Here is a 24,578-nt window from a genome sequence, read left to right on the forward strand (position 1 = left end):
TCAGTTCAATTCAAGATGGCCGCCACAGGAAGTCAACCTTGGGCAGGACAAAAATGGCAACAACTCGGTCGGATTTGGACATATTGAGTTAAACCTTGGTGTGCTGCTGAGAGTCATCCTCAGCTATTACTCTGAGCGTTAACACGCCTCCTGACGTATCACAAAATGCATGAGATTGCCCATGACGTCACTTACAAGGTTTGACCAAAACAGCTGAAACTCTGGCATTAAATGCGGCGGGCGATATGCATTCCTCCAAGGAATGCTAGCCCTTTATTTTAAATTAAGTTTGTGGGGGTTTTTTTACATATAAGTTGTATAAAGTAAAAAAAGGAGTTTATTTGTTCAGTCCCACGTGGAGTGTCCTCTCAGCGTTTCTGCTGCAGGAGGCGTTCAGGGAACAGCAACAGTGTGGGAAATGGGTGTCCGTCTCTCCCTTTGTCTCGGGTTTTGTCACCTGTGCGCGCGCCTAGGCACGTACCTGAAACAAGCTGCGTCTGGGACAGAAAAAACACAACAACTATCCGTTTGTTGAGTGGGTAGGCCCACTCAGTGTGCTTTGTGTTGTGGAGAAGCTGGGAGCTCCTGTCTGGGTGTCTCCGGCTCAGAGACTGAAATGTTGGACATATGAGGGACACTTCTTCTCAGCTTGTTGATTCTCACCATGAGCACACCAGGCAAGTTTTCACAGAAAAGGTTGGTGGTGATTTCTGAGAATATCTACTTAAGCTTCTACTTTCTGAAACCAGGTGCTTTTCTATAAAGTGCAAACCTTTTTTTTAGCTATATGCAGCATCTGTTTATGTGTTAGTGGTGCATCATTAAAGCAGCAGAAACAGCCTGACCTGTTCTGTAAAAATAGACAGAGCTATTGTATTTATGTTTTAAATATAAGCCAGTATAAGCCCAGAAGGTGTCAGTATAGTTTATTCTCCTCCAGCTGGGACTGTCTGTAAGAGAAAACAACTTCTGCCATTGTGTCTTATGATTATCTTTTTAAACTCTGCAGACAACAAGGAAATAAACAGTTTCTTTATGCAATTTTTTTTACATGCTGTTGCATAAAGATCTTTTCAGTAGACGTGTAATTGTTGTGTTCAGCTTTGGTTTCATGTTTGAACAGGAACGCCTCTAAACACAAACGGGACAAACAGTTTAGGGAGAGAAAATGCATTTTTCCTCTGCTGATCAAGGTAAGAACTGATAATTATTTACTGATACCTGCAGTGTTTGAAATTACTGGTATTTTTTTTGTCTTGCTTGCTTAACAGCTTGGTAATTTGTATAAATTATAGATGTCGCCCAAGGTTTTGTAGGGTGACATAAGCCCCTAAAGCAACCAAACACCCTGTATTCATCTACAGACCATAAAGTAAATGTTATTTGGGTGATTGTGTGCGCTCAGCAGAAGTGATTTACTAGGGAACATACTCTGCCCTGTAATGTTCCTGGCCTGCACCAGTGCATCATCTGAGAGAGTTGTTCTATTCCCGTTTGTTCCTGAGAGTGCCCAACCCCCTGCTGCACCCTGAGACCACATACTGTGAGAGGTCCGCTCCTCTGACACCAAGGTTCACCCATCGTAGCTCCGCTTCCTGGAAAGCTCCACAGCTTTCAGCTCAACCCTAAATGGACACATTCTGCAGCAGCAGGCGGATTTGGCACCTTTCCGCTCTTCCTTCATGGAGGAATTGGCTCCTATAGCACACAGGTGCAAAATATGGCTTAAGGGCCAAAAATGGCCCTTGGATTATCTCCCTTCAGGAATTGATGCCCTGCAAATAAAATTAAAATAACTAAAAAAAATCTCTATAAAGCAGATTTTTATTAATGAACATCAAGGCAAGTGAAACAAACTCTATTTTTTTATTTGTTTGGAGCAAAGATTTGAATTTGGCGTCCACTAGTATGAATGAGCGAGTCTGAGAGTGCACAGTGGGGGTGTCTCTCTTCACAGATCGGTGCAGTACTCCCTGCTGCAGGATAAGGCGGTTGAACTTGCCAGTGTTTAATCTTTGCAATCTTTATCCTGTTATCTCTGTTAGACCCTTAAACAAATTATTAGCAAGTGTCCTTCACTACAAGCTATTTGGGATAAAAAAAAAACGGAACATTATAAAGCAATAGCCCATCATAGATTTCATATAAAGCTCTGGAAAAATAGACTTCATGCCGTACAAGAGACAGTTCAAATGATTTTTTTTTCTCTGTTTCTAAGTTAAGACATTAGTGCATTTGCGTCATTACAAAATACGGACGCAAGCAGCTGCCCTGAACAGATGCATCGCACCTCCTAAAAATGTGAGGCACCCCAGGACTGAAGCACTCAAGATGTTTTCATGTTTGTAGCTTTTACAAAAACGATTCACTGTCGAAATCCACGTATGTCATTGAATCCTTCTTGTACGAGTGCCATCAGTCCTACAGCAGACACTGTTATACGGATTTTATAATGTTTCAACCTTTTCATTTTGTTTAAGATACAATAATTAAACCATAAAAAAATATTAAATGATAAATACTAGAGAATGCCATTTGGTCATATATATTATGTACAGGAACTTTAAATAAATTAGGGCTAAATGACAATAATACTAAATTTAGCACCCTCCACTTTGGAAATTTCTCCCATTTTTCTTGTCAGAATGTGTACAAATATTTCTTGCTTTGTTGAGAGATGTATTAATTCTCTTCTTACTGAGTTTTATTAAATCCATGCCTGTATTTTGTTGTAGCGTGCTCTGGGTTTTGTTGAAATGCTTCAGTCTGAGATTCTGAGATCCGTATGAAGGTTTTCACTCAGGATTGTTCATATGGAGTTCCTACCACAGATATAAATCCTCTCTGTTGCTGTGTTTGTGAGGAGTTCATCAATTAGACGGCGCTCAGCGGGATTTTTATTTACACATACAGTAACTGATGCCATATAATTTAATCTTTATATATTAAGGTCAAAAAAGTTTGCTGTTTGAATGTTTCAAGACTAATTTAGATTCCCAGTGAGATACTACTTTAATACATAATACTTGAAGCATATGTTTATCAAGAGGTTTTGTTCATGAACTTCAAAATCATTTGTGGCTCTGTTCAGATTGATCTGTCAAACTGTGGCAGAAATATACATGTATACTAAACCTTTATTTCTGTGACCATGAATATCGGTTTGTGCGCCTCGTGACCTGCTTCACAGGGTTGTTTGAAACGTCAGACCCAGCCATCACCCCCACTGACAGTGGAGTCCCTATTATTTTGATGATCCCTGCACTGATAGAGTTACTCATCACAGCTTTGTCCCATGTTGACACCAGACCCACTCAAATAAAGCAGCTCGTTTAGAGGGAGATGCTGCAGCAGCTCTGTGGTCAGTGCTGCAGTCTGGTAATCCTGAGGCTGCAGGTTTGAGCCCAGGAAAGGCATCCGGCGTTAAAAACAAACAACTGACAAATCTCTTGTGTGGTTTACCCCTGCATAGAGGAGCAGCTGAAAGAACAACAACATTTAGAGGGAGAGCTCACCTCTGATGAATTACAAGCTGACATCAGCGTCACTGAGCACAAACTTTACGCCACTTCTTTGTTGTGCTTTAGTGACCTTTACTAATTAGGCTTGAACTAACTGGGTGCTTTAAACATTTAATCACCTTATTTCTGCTTTGCTCTGTCTTTGCAGTGTTGAGTCGTGTCATGTGTTCATTTTAAGTGGAGCTGACGTTTCTGCATGCTGCTTTAATGTGTGCCAATAGAAACGCCTGCGACGTGCTGTCACATGAACCGTGCTTGTTAGCGTTTGAATCTCTATGTACCATTGGCACCAAAATAGTCCCAGGCATAGCAGCACCTTCGATGCTGTGGATGAGTTATCCCTCCCACTGGTCCGCAGTGGTTTATATAAAAACCTGAGCAGTGTTTTGCTGGGTCCGTGTGTGCGACTTTGTCACCGCTTCAGGTTGCCACGGATAGGAGGTGTTGTGGTCCTGCTCCAGAGAGGACAGCTGGACTGAAACACTCATCCAGCCTGATAAACATTAATTGTGTCTAAAAAGAATGCTGTTTAAACAGCCACCCAGGGAGTTTAGTTAATGAGTGTCTGGCTTTTCTCCATGAAGTGTCTTTTTTTTTTCTACAACAGTGAGTCATGCAGCACGGAGCTGCAGGGAATGCCAACATCCTCCTCCATTGCACCTTCTCATTTCATCGCTATAGGCTCAGGGACTTTGTTGTGTAATCCAGTCTTATCTAAAATATTATGTAAGAGAGCCCTGTTGTGGCTGACTCACAGATTGTTTCATATGTTGCAGGATTATCATTTAAGATTTTGTTTCAGTTTTCCCACCTCATTTTCTGTGCCAAGATATGCAGCAGCTAAAGCTGAACAGCAATAAAAATGCAATAAATCCAGATATTTAAGACTATTTTGTTTTGAAAGTAATTCACAATGGGTTATCAACTGATTGATGCATTTGATTTTGTTGTGAAAACATCAAAACACGTTTGCTCATTTCACTCTGAATGTTTACTGTCACTTAATTATCAGCTATAAATCAGAAATCAGAAAAGTTGACATGTTTACAAAAGGATTCAGAGAAATAATGCAATAATTAAGTTTTTTCAATTTTATTTTATGTTGTAGCCTAATGCTGATCAGCTTTTTCAACCAGCTCGAATTGGATAAACTCCAAAAGTTAAACAGTTGTAGATGTGTATCCAATAATTATCTTCTGGAAGTTTCAATAAAATCTGGCTACAAGCACACCCAATTTTAGCACAATATCAGTAAATATAAGAAAATTATCACAATACCAGCAAAATTATTTTTAAAAAATGATCTTGTGCAATTTGTTAGTGCTTAGAATACCTTTTGGGGATCAGCCTAAGCTACGATCCCACCAAACTTTAGCTCAGTATCTGTAAAATTGACTGAGTTATAGCCTTTTTTGTGTTAGCTAAGGCTTATTAGCTGTGGTAGCCATCTTGATTTGGATTGTCTCCAAAAGTTAATCAGTCATTAATGTAAATCCATGGGAACAGACACACACAAACATGTGTGCACACACACAGACACAAGCAAAAATGACTGCTGCCCACCTTCCCCTTTTGGTGGCAGGCGATAACGATTTTCCCACTTTCCAGTCATATAAACTTTTAATTGCATTACATAATCATAATGAATAATCAGAGTTGACCTTTAAGAGTTACATGTGTAGCTTTCACAGGCAGGAGTTAAATAATATATTCCTGCAGCATCCAGGGAGAGAGATTTGAATGTGGCTTTTTCTGGATTACATTTGAGTGTTGAATACGTAATAAAGCCATTACAACCTGAGATAGGCTTTTCTTTACAAACCCTTTGTGGAGCAGATAAGCTTCTTGTATTTGGCAGCCAAAGAAGAGTTTCTTGTCCTCACTGCTCACATCTGTCATTCATGTGATCAGATTAAATCCATTTGCGCTAATTGTTACAATTTGAAGACAGCTCAGACATTGGACTTTTTGTATCCAGGTGGTGACTGAAGACTGTCACAGCGCAAAGTGTCTTTTGGAAGTTGACAAAGAAAGTGTTTAGAGGTCAAAATAGGGTTCACGATGCTCATTTTACCTGGTTGATATGCTCACCTGAGGTCATTGTCACTGTAGGACCAGAAAGAGGAAGTTGCAGTGACTCACAGTAATTCTAACTTTGCAGCAATGAGACCAAGACAAAAATAATAATAAAGAAGGGTTGGATTCTAGGAAAGTTTAAAAATGGAAAATACAGTAGGACCAAAACTGTGCTGCTTAGATATTTGGATTGACTTGGGGCAAAATTAATGCTGTTTGTTGATAAGATTGACCTCGCAGACATGCCGAGCCATCATCACTCACAGGGGCCTGTTGATGCCTGCACGTCACCTCCATCCTCAGGTTCTTAAACCTGGCAGGGCAGAGTCTGGGGCATTTAGGTCAACACCCGGACCACACATGATAGGTCCTAAATCTCTCAATGTCAGATGCACTGAAACCTACATGACACCTTTTTTCACAGTAGAGATGATCCTCAAATACATGAACCGGTGCAGATTTTAGTCTAAGCCTGCTTTAGTCATCCCGTGAGCTCACAGATCACTGAATTTGATCAAATTTACTGAAATAACAGAGAGGTTCTGTGTGGCCGGTTGAACCAGACATGGGACCCTGGATTCGGTCTCATTCCAGGAATGGAAAGCAGCGCATCTTAGATGAAAGAATGATTAATGAGGTAAGACTGAAGACTCTTTGGCAGTTTGAAGAGAGAAACAGCTGAGCAACATGTCCGTAAAGTAAAAGCCATAATGTTTTAGAACTTCTATTGGGAGCTGTTAGTGGAGCTTGACTATTGGTATGTATATGGAATATTTTGAGAACATTTTTGCATGAGATTTAAAAAAAAAAGTTGTGAAAATGCTATTAATGCTTGCTAATGGTTATTATTTAACTTAGATGAGATATTAGTGAACCCATGGCTGAAGCGGTGCTTCAAAAATTGTGCAACTTTTGGACTTCTGTTGATTTTTAAGTCATCTCAAACTGCTGTATCTTTTTTTGTGAAATATATTAATGCTACTTGAGATTGATGCAATTTTTGGAAACATAAATAAATTCTAAAGCAAAATTTCATGGTAAAAAATGTTTAAAAAATTTTAAAAATTCTAGACGGGAGACCAACATGAAACTTTTCTAGTTTTAGGTGCCCAGTAGCGTGCGTAGAAAAAGAAATGTGTTATTATAAGAATCTCAGCCCATCTGTGAAACAACATGGCTTTAGTATCACAAGCTGGCAACGTTTTTCTACATCTTTGCCAGAAACTCCCATCATTGATGAAGAATAAATTCAGAATTGCACCAGTAAGTTTTGAAATATAAACTTATTGTCAGTAAAATATACATATATTTATTTTATCAAATGTTAAAGAAAATTGAAGTTGATGATTGCATGTAAAATAATTTAGCAGGATAAAGAATTGTTTGTGCTTTATTTAGACACTGGATGTTTAATTAAAGGAAACACAAGGATTTTGTTTGTTTCAGATTAGCCTAAAAAAATAAAAAAATAGTTTATTTAATGTACTTAGTCTCTCTGGTGTATTTACCACCGCTGTGACCCAAGCCTCTTGATTCTCTCTCTCTGAAAAGTAAGGCCAACAGAAACCTCTTCTGTGTCAGTTTATAGATTTTATTGTACATGATATGATGAGTGTGATTTAAAAGCATGAGAGGATTATGCTCAGTATGGAGGGGGTCTCGCGGGGTAAGTAGAGCTGACACAAATATGAGCAGGTCAACTACAGCCACTCTCAGGACACACAAATACTCAATTTGCTTATAATTTCTTTAGCAGAGATCCTCAGTTGAGAGCATAATCAGAAAAATGAAACAAATTTTATTTAGTATAATGTCTTTTTTCATAATTTCCATGTCAAACATCATGATTCAAAGATTACATTACCATGTATGACATTTGCTTTTATAAACATACATATGTAACTGTGATAAACCAGTTTTACCACAATGTTTATTTACAGTATTAACACATCTGTAGTTTTATAGCTTCAGCTCATATTACAGCCAGCTGCTCATGCCTGACTGGAGAAATGTACATTTAAATACCAGTCAGTCAATACCAACACTGAGACACATGTTAATGACATGATTAGCATTAAATGCCAAGGATTTTAAAACTGCAATAAGGATTTTCTTTTTCTAGTTGTGTAAATAGATGCCATACTTTGATTTGCGGCAGCTTCCATTGTCTGAGCTTCGTGCTAATGGGGTTACTGGTATGTTTGTCGGGGTGTAATATGAGCCACTGTCTTTACTTTCTAGTAACAGTACAGATCGTTCCTACAGGAGAAAACCTTGACAGAGAAAAGACGCAAGGCTCTTTCACAATTATATTCTTTCTGTTGTTATTTATTTTAGACACACAAGCAAAAAATCTTAGAGGTTAAACAAATCAAGTGTTAAATGTAGCCTTTCTGTTGACCTAGCCTGACCTATGACCCCCCCACATTATCACAAAACAGAGGAGATCCTAATAAGGACCCTACACCTGATACAAACATCCTCAAACGCGGTCATTCAGCTTTCTATGCCATCTCTGTCATGTTTGAAGCAGAATCAACAATTTGTGACTGATGTAGAGAAAGACTGGACAGACACGCAGTCATGCAGAAGTTCCCTCATTCATTGGTGAAGTGATGATTTAGGAAGATGTTTTTCACCATCTTCATCCTGGCAAAGAGAGCCTCTCCATGTGGCTAATCAGATTAGTCATGGCCTTAGGGCTGCCTATTTTTAAGCCGTATCCAAAACTGCAGTCACACACACAAACATAAATGAGCATAAAAGTACTTAGTCGTTCTGATACAGAGTGAAGACGATAAGGCTAACATTCTAAACTTGTCTTGATTATAATTACTTTTACCTGCTTCTCACATGTCCTTTATGTATATAATTGCATTTGGGAGGTTCATTAGTTGTAATTGTTGCAGGAGACCTAATTGGGTTTGTTTACTTCTGACCAAGCAAAGTCGTAATCTGTTTAATTTAACTTCATAAAAGAACCTGTTTTGTTTTTGTTTTAGTTTAAATAAATTAATAAATTATAAGAATGGCTGTATGAGACCAATAAAACAAACGACCATTAGCGTCTAATGTGTAAGGCACAACTGAGCCTATAATCACCTGTTTGTCTTGGCGTATGCATGAGTGTGTGTTTGTGTCAATTTGTGAACTTGACCTATATCTCACATGGCGACACATTGTAACTAAGAAGCCTGCTGTGCCCTAAAACTGCAGATGGTGCAGCACAGCTCCCAGCCAGGTCAAACTACCCTCACTTCTCCCTGCCAGAAGACAAGAGACGCGGACATTGTCTGTTTTGGCTCCAGCTCATCTTTCTTCCATTAGCCTCGTGTAACACCTGCCACGGGCCCGGCAGAATGCTCAGGAAGGACTTATCTGAGCTGGTATAGCATGTCCAAACACCTGTCTGCACCCAGATCTGCCTGATGGTTCACAGAGAAAAGACTGGAAGGGCAACAGCTGTGAAATGACTCTTCTTGTGCTACATGTTAATTGTTTTATAAGTTAAAATATAGAGATTATACAGAATTGCTACTGTACCTCTGTTGCTTACAGAATGTCCAAACCAGCTGACTGGGCAGTAATGAAATACAGTACCCTGATGCTTCATGCTACAAAAATAGCAACATTTTTCCTGTCACTGAAACATGGTGATTTACAGATTGTATTTTTGGTAAAGGGGTGGAACCTATGTAAGCAAATATCCTTGTGCTTATTTCTAAACTTTCATTTGATATGAAAACATCATGTAAAAGGAAATGTTGTGCTGTAGTCTGCCTAATAACCTGTGGTTAAATAGACAAGTGGTATTTGGTCGTCTTCTAGTCAATCAGCAAAGAGGAAACGAGAGAAGAGAAGTAATTAAAAGTCTTTGCTCCTTGTGGTATAAACCTTAGAGTCAGCTCATGAGTCCTGCCTTTCTGTTTTCTGCTGCTGTGTGCAGCAGGCAGAAGGCCAGGGCTGGCTGAGGTAGGACGGGGTAAGCTATTTGTCAGCAAGTCAGAAGCATCCCATGGGGAGCTGTGGCAGCCTTTAAGCAGCAGGAGAAGGGCAAAAAAGATGGGGGGAGCAGATAAGGAGAAGAAAGCAGAGGATATTACATCCCAGTGGCTTTGTCTCTGGGATACAGTGGCAAGTGTGGAGAGAGGAAAGTTGCAGGTGTCTGTTGAACCTCATGGGAGGCCCATTAGAGCAGAACCCCCCTCCCTGTCTGACTTCCTCATCCCCATGAAGAGCTCACCTGGGAGCATCTGTATCTGCAGTGCCTTTCTCTTCGTCTGTCCCCCAGCACCACCAACCCATCCACCTATCCTGTGCTCCTAGAGGCATTTTTACAGGAAACGAAGCATAAGGCCCCTGCTGTTTTGTCTCCGGCTCAGGATGAGTCCCTAGTTGAGTCCCGTCTATACGTCACTGGCAGAGCACTGCCTTATTACAGCAAGAGCATCCTCTCCCTGTCTGCCGGCAGTGTGCCATATATCCTGGAGCAGAGAAGAAAAAATTGCAGGAACAGCAGAGAGCTGAATAAACAGAGGTGCTGGGATGTAACCTTATATAAATAAATGATGCAGAGTCCTGAGCGCAGAGGAGAGATGTGAGGAATCCCAGAAAGTTCTGTCTTAAGAACTTAAAACTCAGCATACTGAGAACCAAAGTTCATGGCCTCGAGGCTCTGGGAAGAAGAACTGAACTACATCATGTGGAAACGAGGAGCAACACTTTAGATCCTGGACATCAGAAAAGCAGGCCTGGCATTGTCATCTTTAGACAAGAGGGTGTCTATTTCGTCTGATGATTAATTACCTCCCCGCCGGCTAAAAATGGTTTCCAGAGGTTGAGATGGGCTTCGGGGTGGGGTTGTGACAGCATGGGGGAGACGTGCAATGTGGGAAGACGGGACCTCACCTGGCTGCTGTGGTTTTAGCTTCCTTCAGGGCTGCTGCTGGGGCAGAAACAGGAGAGTCCAACCTGAGGTACGTTTACAGGCAACACAGACCTGACTGTAGGTTTTTTATCTTAACGTGTCACATTTATCTTTATGCCCCATTCATTTTATTTGTCTTTTATTTACTTCTTGTTCTGAATGCTGGAGAGTTTTGTTTGTTTGTTTTTTCAGAATTGCTTACAGGTCACATCATTTTTTTTTTTCGACATGTATAAAATGTCATGTTTTGTTCCATAAGTCTTAGGTTGCCCAGGTGAGATGTACTGTACTGTATCTGCACCGTTTTGTCTCCTGGGTGATAAATGTACAAAACAATAATGACTCTCCCATGTGATCTGTGCAGCTTTACAATTATCTATGGACAGTAGTGTTTCATTTTGTTTTGAATCTTATGCTTTTATTGATTACCAACCATTATACAAGTGTTGTTCATATAATCATTTTGCTTCATTTTGCTCCCTACTGCCTTGCAGATACAAACTAACTCTGACTTTGTGAGAAACAAAGCTGCAGTTGTAATCAAGGATTTATAATATGTGGATATTTCCAACACAGCTCTTTCCATCCTTCATCAAACTAGATTTAAAGGAGCACTTCCACTTTTTAGAGAACTGTTTTTTCCTCACTGTCGCATGTCATTCTGATGTGAAACACGTCCAGCCTAAATATTAAACTTGTGAGACTGTTCTTGCATGCTTTGTACCTACATGTATTACAACACCTGACCTCTGTCCGTAGACTTTCAGACTAAGTGTTTTTGAGTTGATCTGAGTTGCAAAGGAAGAAGGGAATATATAATTGGAGTGTGATAAACAGGCAGAAGAAACTTCATTAGTAGTCACTCGTCCCTAAAGCTGAAGCTGATTAGTGACGTGGCCTCAGCTGTTGCATAACATCATCTTATCATATTCATCTCCTGTTGTGGGCTAATCAGCACATGGAGCCAGGCCAGTGAGCTGTTTTCCTCCTGCGATGGGGATTAGTCACTGGAAAACAAATGGCCTCTTCTTATATTTGCATACCAGGGTTAGAGCAGAGTTAATTATTTTTCTTCTAGTTTCATCAAAGTAACTAATAAAATTAAATATGTCCAGCTAGGAGGATGAAATATTCAACTTCTGCAGCTTTAAATGCAATCATTTTTAACCGTATGAATGCCGACACCATTGTTTTCCTGTTTTGTTTTGTTTTTTCCATGTGTTTTTGCAATCTAACCACTTATGCACACTTGTGCTACTTTAATCATTTATATATCAAAACGTTCAACTAATTAAGGAGACGGATGCTATGACTTTTGGGTTTTGTAACTTTTATACTTTTCAAAGTATTTGACTTTATTTATAATTATTTCCTCCCTAGAAACACACTGAGATCTCTTCAATCCTAGAAATCTCTTCAGCAAACTGCCTCTGTGTTGAATGTCTTCTAATTTTAATTTCCATCCACCATTCTGCAACTTTTAGCTAGCTATATGCAACATTTAGCTTTTAGCTTGCATCGTGCTGCTTTTGGGTTTTAGCTGATGTTCTGTTCTAACTCAGTTTCAGCTTCTTCAGGAGCCATTCAGCACTCAGCTCATTGCATTTGTCTAGTTCTTTTCTTGCATCTTATTCAAAATATTCTAATATTTGTTCAACTGCCTCTCTGTTTAGGTGACCAATTATAGATTTTACTTCTTTTATCAAAAGATGCCAAATTATCACAATTGCCTCAGGAGTTCTGAACATTTCCTGGATGACAGGGAGGCAGACTACATGATATGCCTTCGTTAGTGCAGAGGCACTCGCTCATACTGAGAGCATAACATTTTCTGTGTCTTAAGTGCGCTCAAGCAGATTGTGGCCAGGAAGTGCGTGCAGTCGTGCGTCGGTGTAAAGCCCCCCTCTCTCTCTTTCTCTCTCTGCGTTCAGTGTTAGAAAGAGCATCAGCCACAATAAGCATGGTGTAGGTGGACGACACGGCAGACAAAAACGCACATCTATATTGGGACTGTCCCAGCTGTCAGGAACCTGAACAGGTGGTTCCTTCAGTGTCTCAACAGAACGCATCAGGGCGCAGAGACCCTCAACAGCTTGTGGCGCTCGCTAATCCCTTCTCTGACGACAGCGCATTACCCGGCGCACGTAAAACCGGGAGGACAGCAGGTTTGGGTTGGGGATTCTCATCACTCATCAGGATTTTACTCCTCAGTGTGGATTCAGTCACGAAGACAGATCTACCTTTTGTTTTGCTGCTGGACTGACAAAGTTGGATATAATGACTCTCTGCTGGATTTTATAATTTCTCCAGAGTGTGTTTGAAGTGCCAAGACTGAGACTGATAACACAGCATGTTGCCAGAAATAAATAACAAGGTGAGACTCTGTTGCTGCTGGCTGAGCGGTTGGTGAAACAGCATTTAACTGTAATGTCACTGATTTAAGTTTATATTGGAGTTATAGTTGGACTCAGTTTAATGGGATTGTTGTTTTCTTCTTAATTTGATTTTCTAATCCAAGAAGTGATATTATTAAATGTGAGTGTGCTACTTTTCTTACCACTAGTCATTTAATTCCTGGTTTATATCCATCATATCCTTGCTTTCTAGCTTAATTGTCAAAACAAATGTGTATTTTTCTACATAAAAGCCAAAACCTATGAAAACTATATTTTGACTAACTGACCACTTACTTGTCTGTTGATTCCGTTTTAAGATGTTGTAACTTTTAAATCATTTACATTTTTCACCCACAGGTTATTCTGCATACTTTGTAGTTTACCTTATGCTTCTGAAATCATGCCAAGTTGTGATAAAAAAAAATTTGATCCATTTCTATTTCAGTCGTAGTTTAGCTCACTTATTTCAGCGTTTGTTGTGCTGACAGATTCCGTAAGTCTAAATGTGTTCTGGTGTATTTTTCACACCGTACATGGGAACTGATAAATTTAACCATGCTTTTTTTTATTTTTATTTTTTTGAGAACTTAAGAGAAATTTTTAATGACCAAAACTTGTATTAATAACACTGATTGATCAAGAATTGTGGTTCCTTTGCAAGCATCTTTTTTTTATTGCCGCTGGATCCTATTGGATGATGGTGGTTTAAAACAGTATAGATATTGTGATTTAAAATTGAAAAAAATGACCCCGAGATATATGATATTGTGAGTGATCACTGTTTTACAGTTTGTTGATATTTACTTTGCTCCTGAATTTATTGCTTTGGTTTGACCTTCTGACCAACTGACCCTACTGGAGGCCGAGCTGTTCTCACACATTTGCAGGGATCAAGGCCCTACAGCCACATGCATGGAGTCAGCATTGCAGATGAACCTTTGTTTTCTTGTACTTGATTTCATTTTATTTATCTAACTTTGTGCATGACTACAGGAACAAAATGTTAATATGCAGGGACATTTGACCAAGTCTGTACTTGTATTATATATAAACCAATCACATTTTTAAAAAATCTGAGTTGAACAAAATGCATTTACATAGTTTTACTGTTTTATGCAAAAATATGCTCACTTCATCCTATTTACTTGAAGAACTGACAGTCCTCTGAACTGCAAACATAGTTTACTTTATTCTGTTTTGGTGCTGATCTGCATGAACAGCTGAATAGGAGGTCAGAAGTCATTATTTATCCTCGTCACGTGTCAGTAAGTCACTGGCTCAGTTCTCATTAGAAAAGCTTACAGCAGGTGATGTTTTAGAAGCCAACCTGCTACAGTGACCTACATGCTTCCTGCTGTCACTCACTGTACCCCGGAGATTGTAACACAACGACACAATTGTACCACCTGTCTGGTTACATGTAGCTTCACCTGCTCATTGAACAATTAGACTGACTTTAATCAGGAGTGTTGCATCAAATATCACAAGTTTAAAAAGCAGCTTTAGAAAGTTTGTTTATTTTATGATTAAACTAATTGGAAAATCATTTCATTCTTTGGCCTCTCTGTTATTGGTAGCTTTTAAGATTATGACAGGGAAGATCTTACCTCTGCATCAGTGAACAGAACTCCACTTATCCTGAACACCTCCTCCCTAACAGATGAGTAGATGGAGTTCCACACAAACACCTACATGAGCTTTGTTTCACCCATATGGTGTCACCCATCATGGTTGCACGCTCACCCATGGATTAATAACGCGTGTGGAAGTTGGTTTGATCATCCCAGATTTATTTTTTTGGGACATGTTTAGTGCTTCCCTCTAACATGTTCTGTCAAATTGATCTTCAGTGTGCTCCGAGGCACGTGTGCGCCTCCTGGCAGGCACATGTGCACGCACTGCAGCTGTAACTAAGACAGAGCGTACTGGAAAGTGAGAAGATCGTTGTTGCTGGGTTTTTGCTGAAGTGATCTATTTTAGGATCACAGTGCATTATTTTTGCTAGTCTGGTTTTAACCCGGCTCAGATGCCCAGAGGCTGCGTGTTGCTGGAGAGACCGGAGAATCCAGCCGGCACAAGTGCAGGCATTTTCATTATGATTTAACTGCTTCAGTTTGTTGCTTTCAGTGTAAAGGAATCTGTAAATCTGATTTGAGAAATGATGTTATGATGCATCATTCTTTATAAAAGCCCCCGCAGAAGAGAAACACAGTTACTTTTTGCACAGGTATAAATTTGGACTTGTTAAAAATAAAAGGCAGCTATCTTTTTTTTTGTTGTTGTTGCTGTAGCTTTTTATGAATTGCTGTTGTTTCTCCTCCAGGCATCACGACCAGAGGCCTTCCCTCACCCTCACAGACTCCCAGCAGAAGGCAGCCGTATTGGAACAAATCGACCCTGTTCACAGGTCAGTGCTTCCCCCCCGCATGATGCTGCTACAGCTGACACGTACTCAGAACATGTTGTACCAACAATACCATCTTTCCTCTTATGTGTTTAAACTGCATGAGGTGTGCATCAAAAATCCCTCATTCAACCAACAAGGCACGGCGAGTTTATTTGTGTAGCACCATTCATTCACAGGGCAACTCAAAGCGCTTTTCAGATACAGGGGGCTACATAAAAACGAAATGAAAACACTGAAAAGGCTTGCTCTCTTCTTTTTTTCATATACATGTAATGTTAGAATTTTTTTCTCCTAAATTCATAGAAAACATCTCAAACAATTATTACATTTGGATTACTGACAGAAACAATTAAAGAGATTCATATTTACTTTTCTTTTCTCTTGAATAAAAAGTTGATGTAACTGTAACTGCGCTCATCTGTGTGGATACAAGAGGGGTGAATCCATAACAGATTTCACTTATATAAGGCTATTTTATATTTAAATGTTATATATGCCTCCTAGTAATGCACAGGTACATGTATTACTGTTTTCTTATTTTTGCCTGTTGTGGCAGGTGCTTGTAACTATATTTAGCTCGATCTCTATGCATCATGACCAAGTTAGCAAATCCTACTGTAGCTCCTAACACGTGAAATATAACTATCTACAGCTTAGAAAAGCTTTTATGGTGTGTTTTGTTAATAATTTATATGAAAAAATGTTAGCAGGGAATACCAAATTGCATGTAAAAGAGATAATATAAGTTTAACATGTCTTCCCCTCTTGTCACAGATACAGAAATAGTATTTAATTTATTCCGGAGAATCTGGAAAGACAGAGGTCTAATTTTGTTCAAGGTTGAGCTTTGTAAGGCTGCAACACATGTAATCGTGCTCTGAGAGCAATTGTAGTGCCAATCAGAGAAAAGCAGGTTCACCTCCCCCACAAAGCCACCACAGACAGACCCTGTCAAGGCCCGGCATGATGAGGCTTTGTCCCCGTTTTACTTTCACCCTAATCAGTAATTCCAGTCGCTTACCTGCTGGAGGGTCCTGGTCACCTGAGCCTGCGTGCAGGCGGGGAGCTGTTTTAGAGCAGAAACACCCTGATCCACAGACAAAAAACTGCTTTTACAGGAAGAACCAAAGTAATGCATGCATGCAAAAACTGATCATAAAAGCTGTGAAAATTTCTGAGTTTACAAGTTTACCATAAGTTTTTTTATGTAATTGCTTTTTCTTTTTATTCAGTAATTTATTGCACTAAGAAATGTATTTGTCTGGGAATTTTCTTCATATCTTTTTACACTTTTTGCATTATTGCTATTTTTTTTAACTGAAAGGCACAATTTAACCAGTTCCTCTGATTCACAGAAGTTTATCTCTGGTGTGGGAACCCTGCCGCAGCTTGAGCCCCCGGTGGTCCAGGTGGTGGTCAGCAACGCCAAAAACCAGCACCAGCAGTCAGACAACATCCTGCCCCAAATTGCCAACAAAGGGGGTCAACACAACTATCAGACAAACACAGTGAGACCCTCATTCATAAGACATATTTTGTAGCTGTAGCAACTAGTTTTTTGATGAGCCTTGCAATGGATCGCTGTGAAAAATAAAAACTATAAATGTCACTTTACAACGATATTATTGTTTTGCTTATAATATAAATTAACTCTGGTTTGTCTGCATGCCTCCAGGTCGAGAGGCCAAAGCAAACACAGCAGTTCAACATGCGGTTTGGCACAGCAATGGATAAAGCGCCGGTTTCTCGCAACAGCAAGAATTTCAGCAACAAGGTTGAGAAGGAGAAGGCCTATGAAGGTCAAAGGTTACCCATGTCACCTACAGGTATGTGAGTATGGATCAGAACGCAATGTAACAGAATCTCCTTGGCTCAGAAACATGATTTCACACTTTCAGTTTATTGTAGGCGTACAAATGTAATATTTTCTCCTAACAAACTCAAAATAACATGCTGGCATTATAAAATAACCACTCACAATCCTCTGCATTTGGCTGAGGTTTTATCAGTCCAACAGTGACTCATCTGATCCTCCTCTAACTTCCTGTTACAGAGGCACTGAACAACTTTAAGGAGCGCATGACTGAGTTTGAGCAAGAAGAAGTCAATGACTACGCAGAGGTCTGGTTCTTGGGTCTGGGCTCCCAGAAAATCCAGGGTTCCCAAGGTTCAGCGCAGAACAACGGATATGATGACGAGCATGGCAGCTACGTCAGGGTGAGGTTTTTGACAATTCATTAAAGTGTTTTACTGATTTACTAGTTTTATTTCGTAAGAAATTACCTATTTTTACTGTAATATGTTCTAACAATATAAATCAAATCAAAATATAAGCAAAATTTTTTAAAGTTAACAGATTAAATATTAAAACGTGAACATGGCTCATGGAGCTTTCACAAGCTTTGATGTGAAACTAAATCTTGATACATTCTTTGAACCAATCCTGTCCCACTACCTGCATGTTTTAGTCGTTTCTCTGCTTTGACACACCTTATTTGAATGAACGAGTGATTAACAGGCTTCTGCAGAACTTGAAAACCTGTTGAAGAGCAGGGAAACAATGAAAACATGCAGCATAGTGTCCCTTCAGGACCAGGACAGGATACCAGTGCTTTAAACAAACTCAAATGTTATTAAGTAGACATATGTTAGTTCTTATATAAAAAAACATTTGCATTTTGCAGTCACCTGCAAAGTCGTAAATATTAAGTTCCCCAAAGCTTCCAAAATTCCTTGAAGATCAGTTTACATCTACAGTACCTCAGGAGGTAAAGAGGTCATCTGACATGTGGGCTGGGAGAATGAGAGGTCAAACCAATAAACCATCTGACTGACAGAGCGTCTGTAAGTAAGGCGCCGAGGCCCAGATGGCTCCTAAAGCTCTTGTCTTTGAGCTGTGGTGTTTGAGGGTGCTTTGGATTAAAAGCTTTCATAGGCAGTGAATTCTTGCTTCAAACTCACATTTTAGCTGCAGGAAAATGTAGAAGGCCTATATTTTATGACCTTTAATCAGAGCAAGAAATAAACCCATGAACTGATTTTCCAGTGAATTCAAAACTGTTTTCATGTATTCTTCGAAAGCTTTTGCTTATCTATAGCTTGTCACTCCATTTTAAAATAAAGCCACATGCTGAAGGGTATGTACACACCACTTAAAGTGCGTCTATAAAACGTGGGTGATATTTAATCATATGCTGCGTGCCTTCCGATGATAAACTGTACGGCGCCAGACGCCATAACATGACCTCAGTCCAGCAGCTGAATCCAAGAACCCAGTGTTGAGCATGGCCGACTTTATTGTTGAATAAACAGTTAACCTGACTGAGGTCACAAACCCTGTAACAGCAGGCTTAAGTGTCTTCTATGAATTGGATATCTGATTGGCAGTTGTGTGCCAATGGAGCAGATGTAATGAATGAGCTCTTTAAGGCTGAGTGACTGACTATTATTTAGACTCTCGTATGTCTTTTGAGGCTCATCTCAGTGTTACAGGTGGGACTGACACTTACAGCAAAGCCAATTTAGCTCTATAATCACTTTGTAAATATGATATTATCATATTACATTGAAAGCCTATAGAAACACATTGTTTGGATTTTTTGTCATTTAAATATGCTTCTAGTGATCATTTTTTGTATTTTTTTGTGACATTAAAAGTAGTATATCACAGGGCTGTGACTGTTGGAGACTAGTTGGTGACTCAAACTTGCAAGAAAATACAGATTTGTTGGAGTTTTAACTGGCTTTGTACTTGGCAACTGCCTCAAGGCAAATTTGGATCAGCTTTTATAATAATTATTATTTGTCACTGACGTGTGTTTTTAACCTGGATATGTTTTCTGTCTGAGAAGTTCTCCTGTGCAGGGGTCAAAATATAGCTTTTGCGCTCTGGAGACGCCTGCAGTAAAATTAAGACGTGTTTGAGGCGATTGTGACTGTGATGATTTTGATAAAACATTAGTTGCACAAATGTTTTTAAACATGTTTAAAATTAAACAGAACTGCGAGCCTCTGCTCGTCAAGAAAGTCAATTGAGAAGCCCCACTAACGTCACAAGACATTCTGGAAACTCCCTCGTGAATTCTGTTTGCCAACTAGTCTCAGCCCAGGATATCCAGCAGGATGAAGCAAATATAAACAACCAATGGTTGAAAACTAATATTTTAGTAAAGCACACACTACATGCAGTAATATTCACTGTTCCTCCTGTTGTCTTCCAGGTGCTGCACGACCACATTGCATACAGGTTTGAAGTTCTTGAAGTGATCGGGAAAGGCTCCTTTGGGCAGGTCCTAAAATGCCTGGACCACAAGACCAATGAACTTGTAGCCATTAAGATGATACGCAATAAGAAAAGGTAGGCTTATTTTCTTTTCATTTTATGTCATTTCTTTCAGATGACTCAAGATTTTTCCGACAACATCCTCAAATAATTCACTTGTAATGTTTTAAAGAAACATTCTGTGTTGCTTTTTGCTTTTAAACCAGGATATACTTCTGCTACAGAATGAATAATTTGTGATCTGGGATCTGATGAAGTGTTGTAAGATTTTCCCACATGCTGGCACCATGATCATTTTACATTTTATGAGTGTGCCAATTCGTTAGGACCAGATTTAGCCTTGTGGTGTTATCTTACCTGTCCTTCCTCACTAAGGATCATATGGGTACCAATGCCTGAGTCCTGTCAGATAGATCCAGGACTCTTTGGGCATTACCCCTCCTTCAATAATGCAGAAAACAAAAAGGTGCAAAGTGCCACAGAGCTGCTTCAGGAGTACTCCAGTTCCTGCTAGATAGGGATTGTTTTTTGTTTGTTTTTGCTGCACAAACCTTTTTTAGGTTGAACCATTTGGTTACATCAGTTTTTAATTCTGGATTAGTTATTCCTAGACATTCAAAAATGAAATTTTTTTTTTGAATTTCAGGATCTTAACACTCATAAATCTGTCTGCAGGTTTCATCACCAGGCTTTAGTTGAGCTGAAGATCCTGGAAGTGATAAAGAAGAAAGACAAAGACAATCTACACAATGTCATTCACATGAAGGAGTACTTTTACTTCCGAAATCACCTTTGCATCTCCTTTGAGCTTTTGGGGTTAGTATTAGCACAAGCATTCAGCATGTGAACAAGCAGGCCTGTGCAGGAGAGTGTAAACACCCAGCTGAATAATTGATTTTCTAATTGAAGGTGCGTCACCTTTACCTGGTACAACAGCTGGGTGAGAACGCTGCTTCTCGCTTGTCTCTACTGCTACTTATACTTAACTATTCTTACACAAGAGTCAAGTGATTGTGTTTGTATCTGAAGGCATTAATGTTTAAGAATAAATGCCCCTTGTTTCTATTTGAGGGGGCATCATTCTGTGTGTTGGTGTGGCTGAATGACCTTTAGGGGACAACTTGGACTTGCACCTTGTCTTATATTACTGTCATCCTATCCTTTAGTTAAGGCCTAGATCGGGGCCCTATCTCTTACCCCTTCTTGCCCCATGGTGTGAAGGATCCAGTTACATCTTCTAAAGAAGTTTATGGTTATCACAAGCAGCAAGATATATCAGGAGGATACATTCTGTATCCGTCTGTCTGTGAATGTGGGCACAATCATAAGTTATTTTCTAGTATGCGCTTGACAGTAAGTCAATGTTTCACCGTGGGTGTTAAGTGAGATAAATTTTAGCTGCCATTTCCTTTTATTAAAATAGCCCATCTTTTTATAGGCGAGCTTACTTTTCCCTTGTTCTTCTAAAAATGACAGAGAAAAATAGAGTAATCTATTAGAAAATTCAGATTGGCTGTTAAATGTTCTTTGTTGGATCAGCATCTTGAATTAAACCTACTTGTTGTTTTTGTCCATTTCTACAGGGTCAACTTGTACGAGCTCATCAAAAAGAACAACTTTCAGGGATTCAGTCTCGCTCTGATTCGTCGGTTTGCCCACGCACTTCTCAGGTGCCTGCAGATGCTGCACAAAGAAAAAATCATCCACTGTGATCTCAAGCCGGTACGAACATTTCATCTTTATCACTGTCAATACAAAAAGCCTGTTTTTATAATATAAATTATGAAACTGACTAAAACTGTACGTTTCTTGAAACATTAATGTTGAGCTCCATCTTGTGGACAGACACAATAACTGCATCACCATGAGACTGAAGCTTTTTTGAATGTTTGATTATATTTCAGGAGAACATTCTTCTCTCCCAAAGAGGGCCAGGGAACATCAAGGTGGTTGATTTTGGATCAAGCTGCTATGAACAACAGAGAGGTATGATTAAATACAGATAAAATTTGTAACTTTTTACCATATCAAAATGCTCAAAGAGGTTGCCATTTCCATTGCTATCGACATAAATACCTAAATGCATGCATCTTGTCTGTTTTTCCCGTCTTTTCTATGCTCTTACTTCCTTTAGTGTACACCTACATCCAGAGTCGCTTCTATCGCTCCCCAGAGGTTATACTGGGTCACCCTTACAGCATGGCCATTGACATGTGGAGTCTGGGCTGCATCCTCGCTGAGCTCTACACGGGCTATCCTCTCTTTCCAGGAGAGAGTGAAGTGGAGCAGATAGCTTGCATAATGGAGGTTAGGCACGGGAAGCTGAATATTTAGTTTAAAGATCGTTTCTGCGGCCGTGTTTTAAAGAGTTCTGATATTTTGATCAAACAGGTTCTTGGGATGCCTCCAAATGATTTTATTCAGTCAGCATCGAGGAGGAAGTTGTTCTTTGGTGAGAGTTTTACCTCATCTCGATTCAGAGCTTTTATTGCAGTTTTATTTCTGTGTGGCTATTTTACAAGTTGTACAGCAAACAATGTAGTTTGTTATAGAAGATTTTCCACAGGGTTCGTTATAATTCTTTGAACAAAATGTGTCCAGTTTATTGACACATTTTTGTATTTTGTGTGCAGACTCTAAAGGCAACCCAAGGAACGTTACTAACAGCAAAGGGAAGAAGCGGAAACCCAGCTCCATCGAGCTGTCAGCTGCACTGAAAACCAACGATCCTTCGTTCCTAGATTTTATCCTACGCTGCCTTGAGTATGTTTAATTAACAATTCTGCAAAAACTATTTTTACACACGACTTCATAGAGCTTCTTTGTGTTGCTTGCAAAACAGAAACAACCATAACCTGCCTTCTTTTGACTGTAAAAAACAAACTTGCTATTTTGAAGTCATGTTCTTTCATGTATTTTATGTGTTTTTCAGCTGGGATCCAACTAAACGTATGACCCCTGACGAGGGGTTACAGCACCAGTGGATTCTGGAAGGAAATTTCAACAAAGTCCGATCCAGAACCAAGCCTGCAGTCAAGAAGACCACAGACAGTTCCACCAACACAGACAAACAAGTTAACAGTAAGCCTGGTAAGAGTGCATCCGGCTTGTGTGTTCAACTTCATTTAGGTATTCATCCTTCTATTACGCTTTCCCGAAAAGAGGTTATATTAATTATTTTTTGGTTTCCACCATGCAGCAGAGAAGAGCAGTAAAGACAAACTAAAGAGGGACGGTTCATCGGCTGGAACAAAGATGGTTTCTGTCGAGCGTCTGCGGCCCATCGGTGCGTCAGCGGAGGAGGAGGTGTGCGAGGGAGAAGTCATAATTACACAGCAGCAAGAAGGCAGCGGAGAGAGGCCCATTCACATCATCATCAAGCCTCAAGAGGAAATGAGCTCAGAAAGGAAAGATAGCCAGGAACCCCCTCAGTGGTAGCACTTCATGTTGAAGAGTGGGGAAAATGAGAAAGCTGCATTTGTTTGGCTCTGGACTGTCGTAAAAATAAAGAGCCTTCAAATGGCCATACTTTATATTACAGAAAAAGAAGTCAAGTCTGAGTGTCGTGTTTGAAAGGAGCTGAAAGGATTTGATTTGTGATTTACTGACACAAACAAAACATCAGCAGCAAACAGGAACATATTCTATTTATGAGTTTAACTACACAGTTACGGTGTATTGTTTTTGTTTTCGTACAGTCATTGGTTGTATTTTTATAGGAGTTGAGATGTGAATTTTATCATTCTGTCACATTTGAGACACCAGACCATCTGCCACATAAAAACTGCTGATGCTGTTTTCTGTATTGCTGAATCCAGTCTTTGCTGTGCAATGAAAAATTGAAGTTAGACCTTGAATTCATAACAAAAAACAGCTGAATTTTGAAAAAAATCAAAGTAAATTTGTCAACATCTGTTTCTGCTTGATTAGTTTCTTGGAGATTTATGCTCATTTTACTTATTGGTAAAATATTTGTAGAATTGATTGCATTAAGGCTGAGCCAAATGCTTTTTTTACAACAACAAAAGAATAGTTGTTCCATTTCTATTGTGTATTAAGTGGGTGATATGCAGTACTGATTACTGGTTATTTCCCTTATTTATTGTGGAATATCTCTGAACCTCTTGAGCAATTTTAACTAAACACACCATAAAAATGTATTTGTAATAGAATTAATTGTACATAGTTCCACTGTAATTTCTTATACATATGTACCACAGAACATATTTTAAAATTGTTGAGGATTTAGACAAGGTTTTACTTGTTGTTGTTACAGAAAAAATCATTTTGTATGTCTGTTACTTCTCTTTTTTTTCTTTTTTGTATTTCAATCCAGAAAGACAATCCTAATGTTGATAGTTTGTGCCTTGCAGTATTAGACATTTTGCACTTTATTATTGTGTGTCTACACTTAGATTAGAAGCAGCTGCTTACTTTCCCAACATAATTTGGGCGACCCTGCCAGGATCTTTTTATTTTAGACAATATTATATGATGCTATTCAGCACAGATAAATTATAACCTTACCTTTTATAACAGATTTGTTTGCTAAAAAAATAAATATCCAAGTTTAAACAAAGATCATCTTGGGCCCTCTGTATATGTTAGCTAAGAAGCAATTCTGAAAAGATGGATTGTAGCTGAAAATATAAAAATGAATAAAATATTTTATGTATTTTGTCTTGGAATAAATGTTTCAAAAGAGATTAAGTTTTTATCCTTCTTGATTGTTCTCATTTAAACTGCACAAGAATCAACCTGAAATTAAACTGAAGCATTTTCAGTTTAATTTCAGACCTTTTTTCTGATCTAAAGTGTACCACAGAATAAGAGCCACATTCTGGACATTTTAAACATACTTTTTCTGTTTACTATAAATTAAAGCCATAAACAATTTATATTTCTAAATTATTAATAACACAATATATTTTTTCCTAACATGTATGCATTTGATATTAAAACAGACATT

At 39.1% G+C, this 24,578-nt stretch overlaps 1 protein-coding gene across 5 annotated transcripts; it reads left to right on the forward strand.

Annotated features, from left to right (window-relative positions):
- Positions 1–513: 513 nt before the first annotated feature.
- dyrk4 (dual-specificity tyrosine-(Y)-phosphorylation regulated kinase 4) lies at positions 514–24,315 on the forward strand. Of its 5 annotated transcripts, none has more exons than XM_017418849.3 (15): positions 514–696; positions 1,124–1,193; positions 15,244–15,327; positions 16,683–16,835; positions 17,003–17,153; positions 17,381–17,544; positions 19,548–19,684; positions 20,285–20,425; positions 21,193–21,331; positions 21,514–21,595; positions 21,744–21,916; positions 22,001–22,061; positions 22,243–22,372; positions 22,542–22,699; positions 22,809–24,315. In XM_017418849.3, the coding sequence occupies exons 1-15, from the start codon at positions 665–667 to the stop codon at positions 23,045–23,047; spliced, it is 1,914 nt and encodes a 637-aa protein (XP_017274338.1). In that variant the 5' UTR covers positions 514–664; the 3' UTR covers positions 23,048–24,315. The 5 variants fall into 5 exon arrangements, with proteins under 5 accessions (XP_017274338.1, XP_017274339.1, XP_037834384.1 ...); XM_037978456.1 differs by lacking the exons at positions 514–696; positions 1,124–1,193 and adding exons at positions 6,277–6,354; positions 8,814–10,573; XM_017418850.3 differs by lacking the exons at positions 514–696; positions 1,124–1,193 and adding an exon at positions 6,050–6,234.
- Positions 24,316–24,578: the final 263 nt, after the last annotated feature.

The sequence above is a fragment of the Kryptolebias marmoratus genome, linkage group LG11 (genome assembly GCF_001649575.2).
Source record: "Kryptolebias marmoratus isolate JLee-2015 linkage group LG11, ASM164957v2, whole genome shotgun sequence".
Classification (NCBI taxonomy): domain Eukaryota; kingdom Metazoa; phylum Chordata; class Actinopteri; order Cyprinodontiformes; family Rivulidae; genus Kryptolebias; species Kryptolebias marmoratus.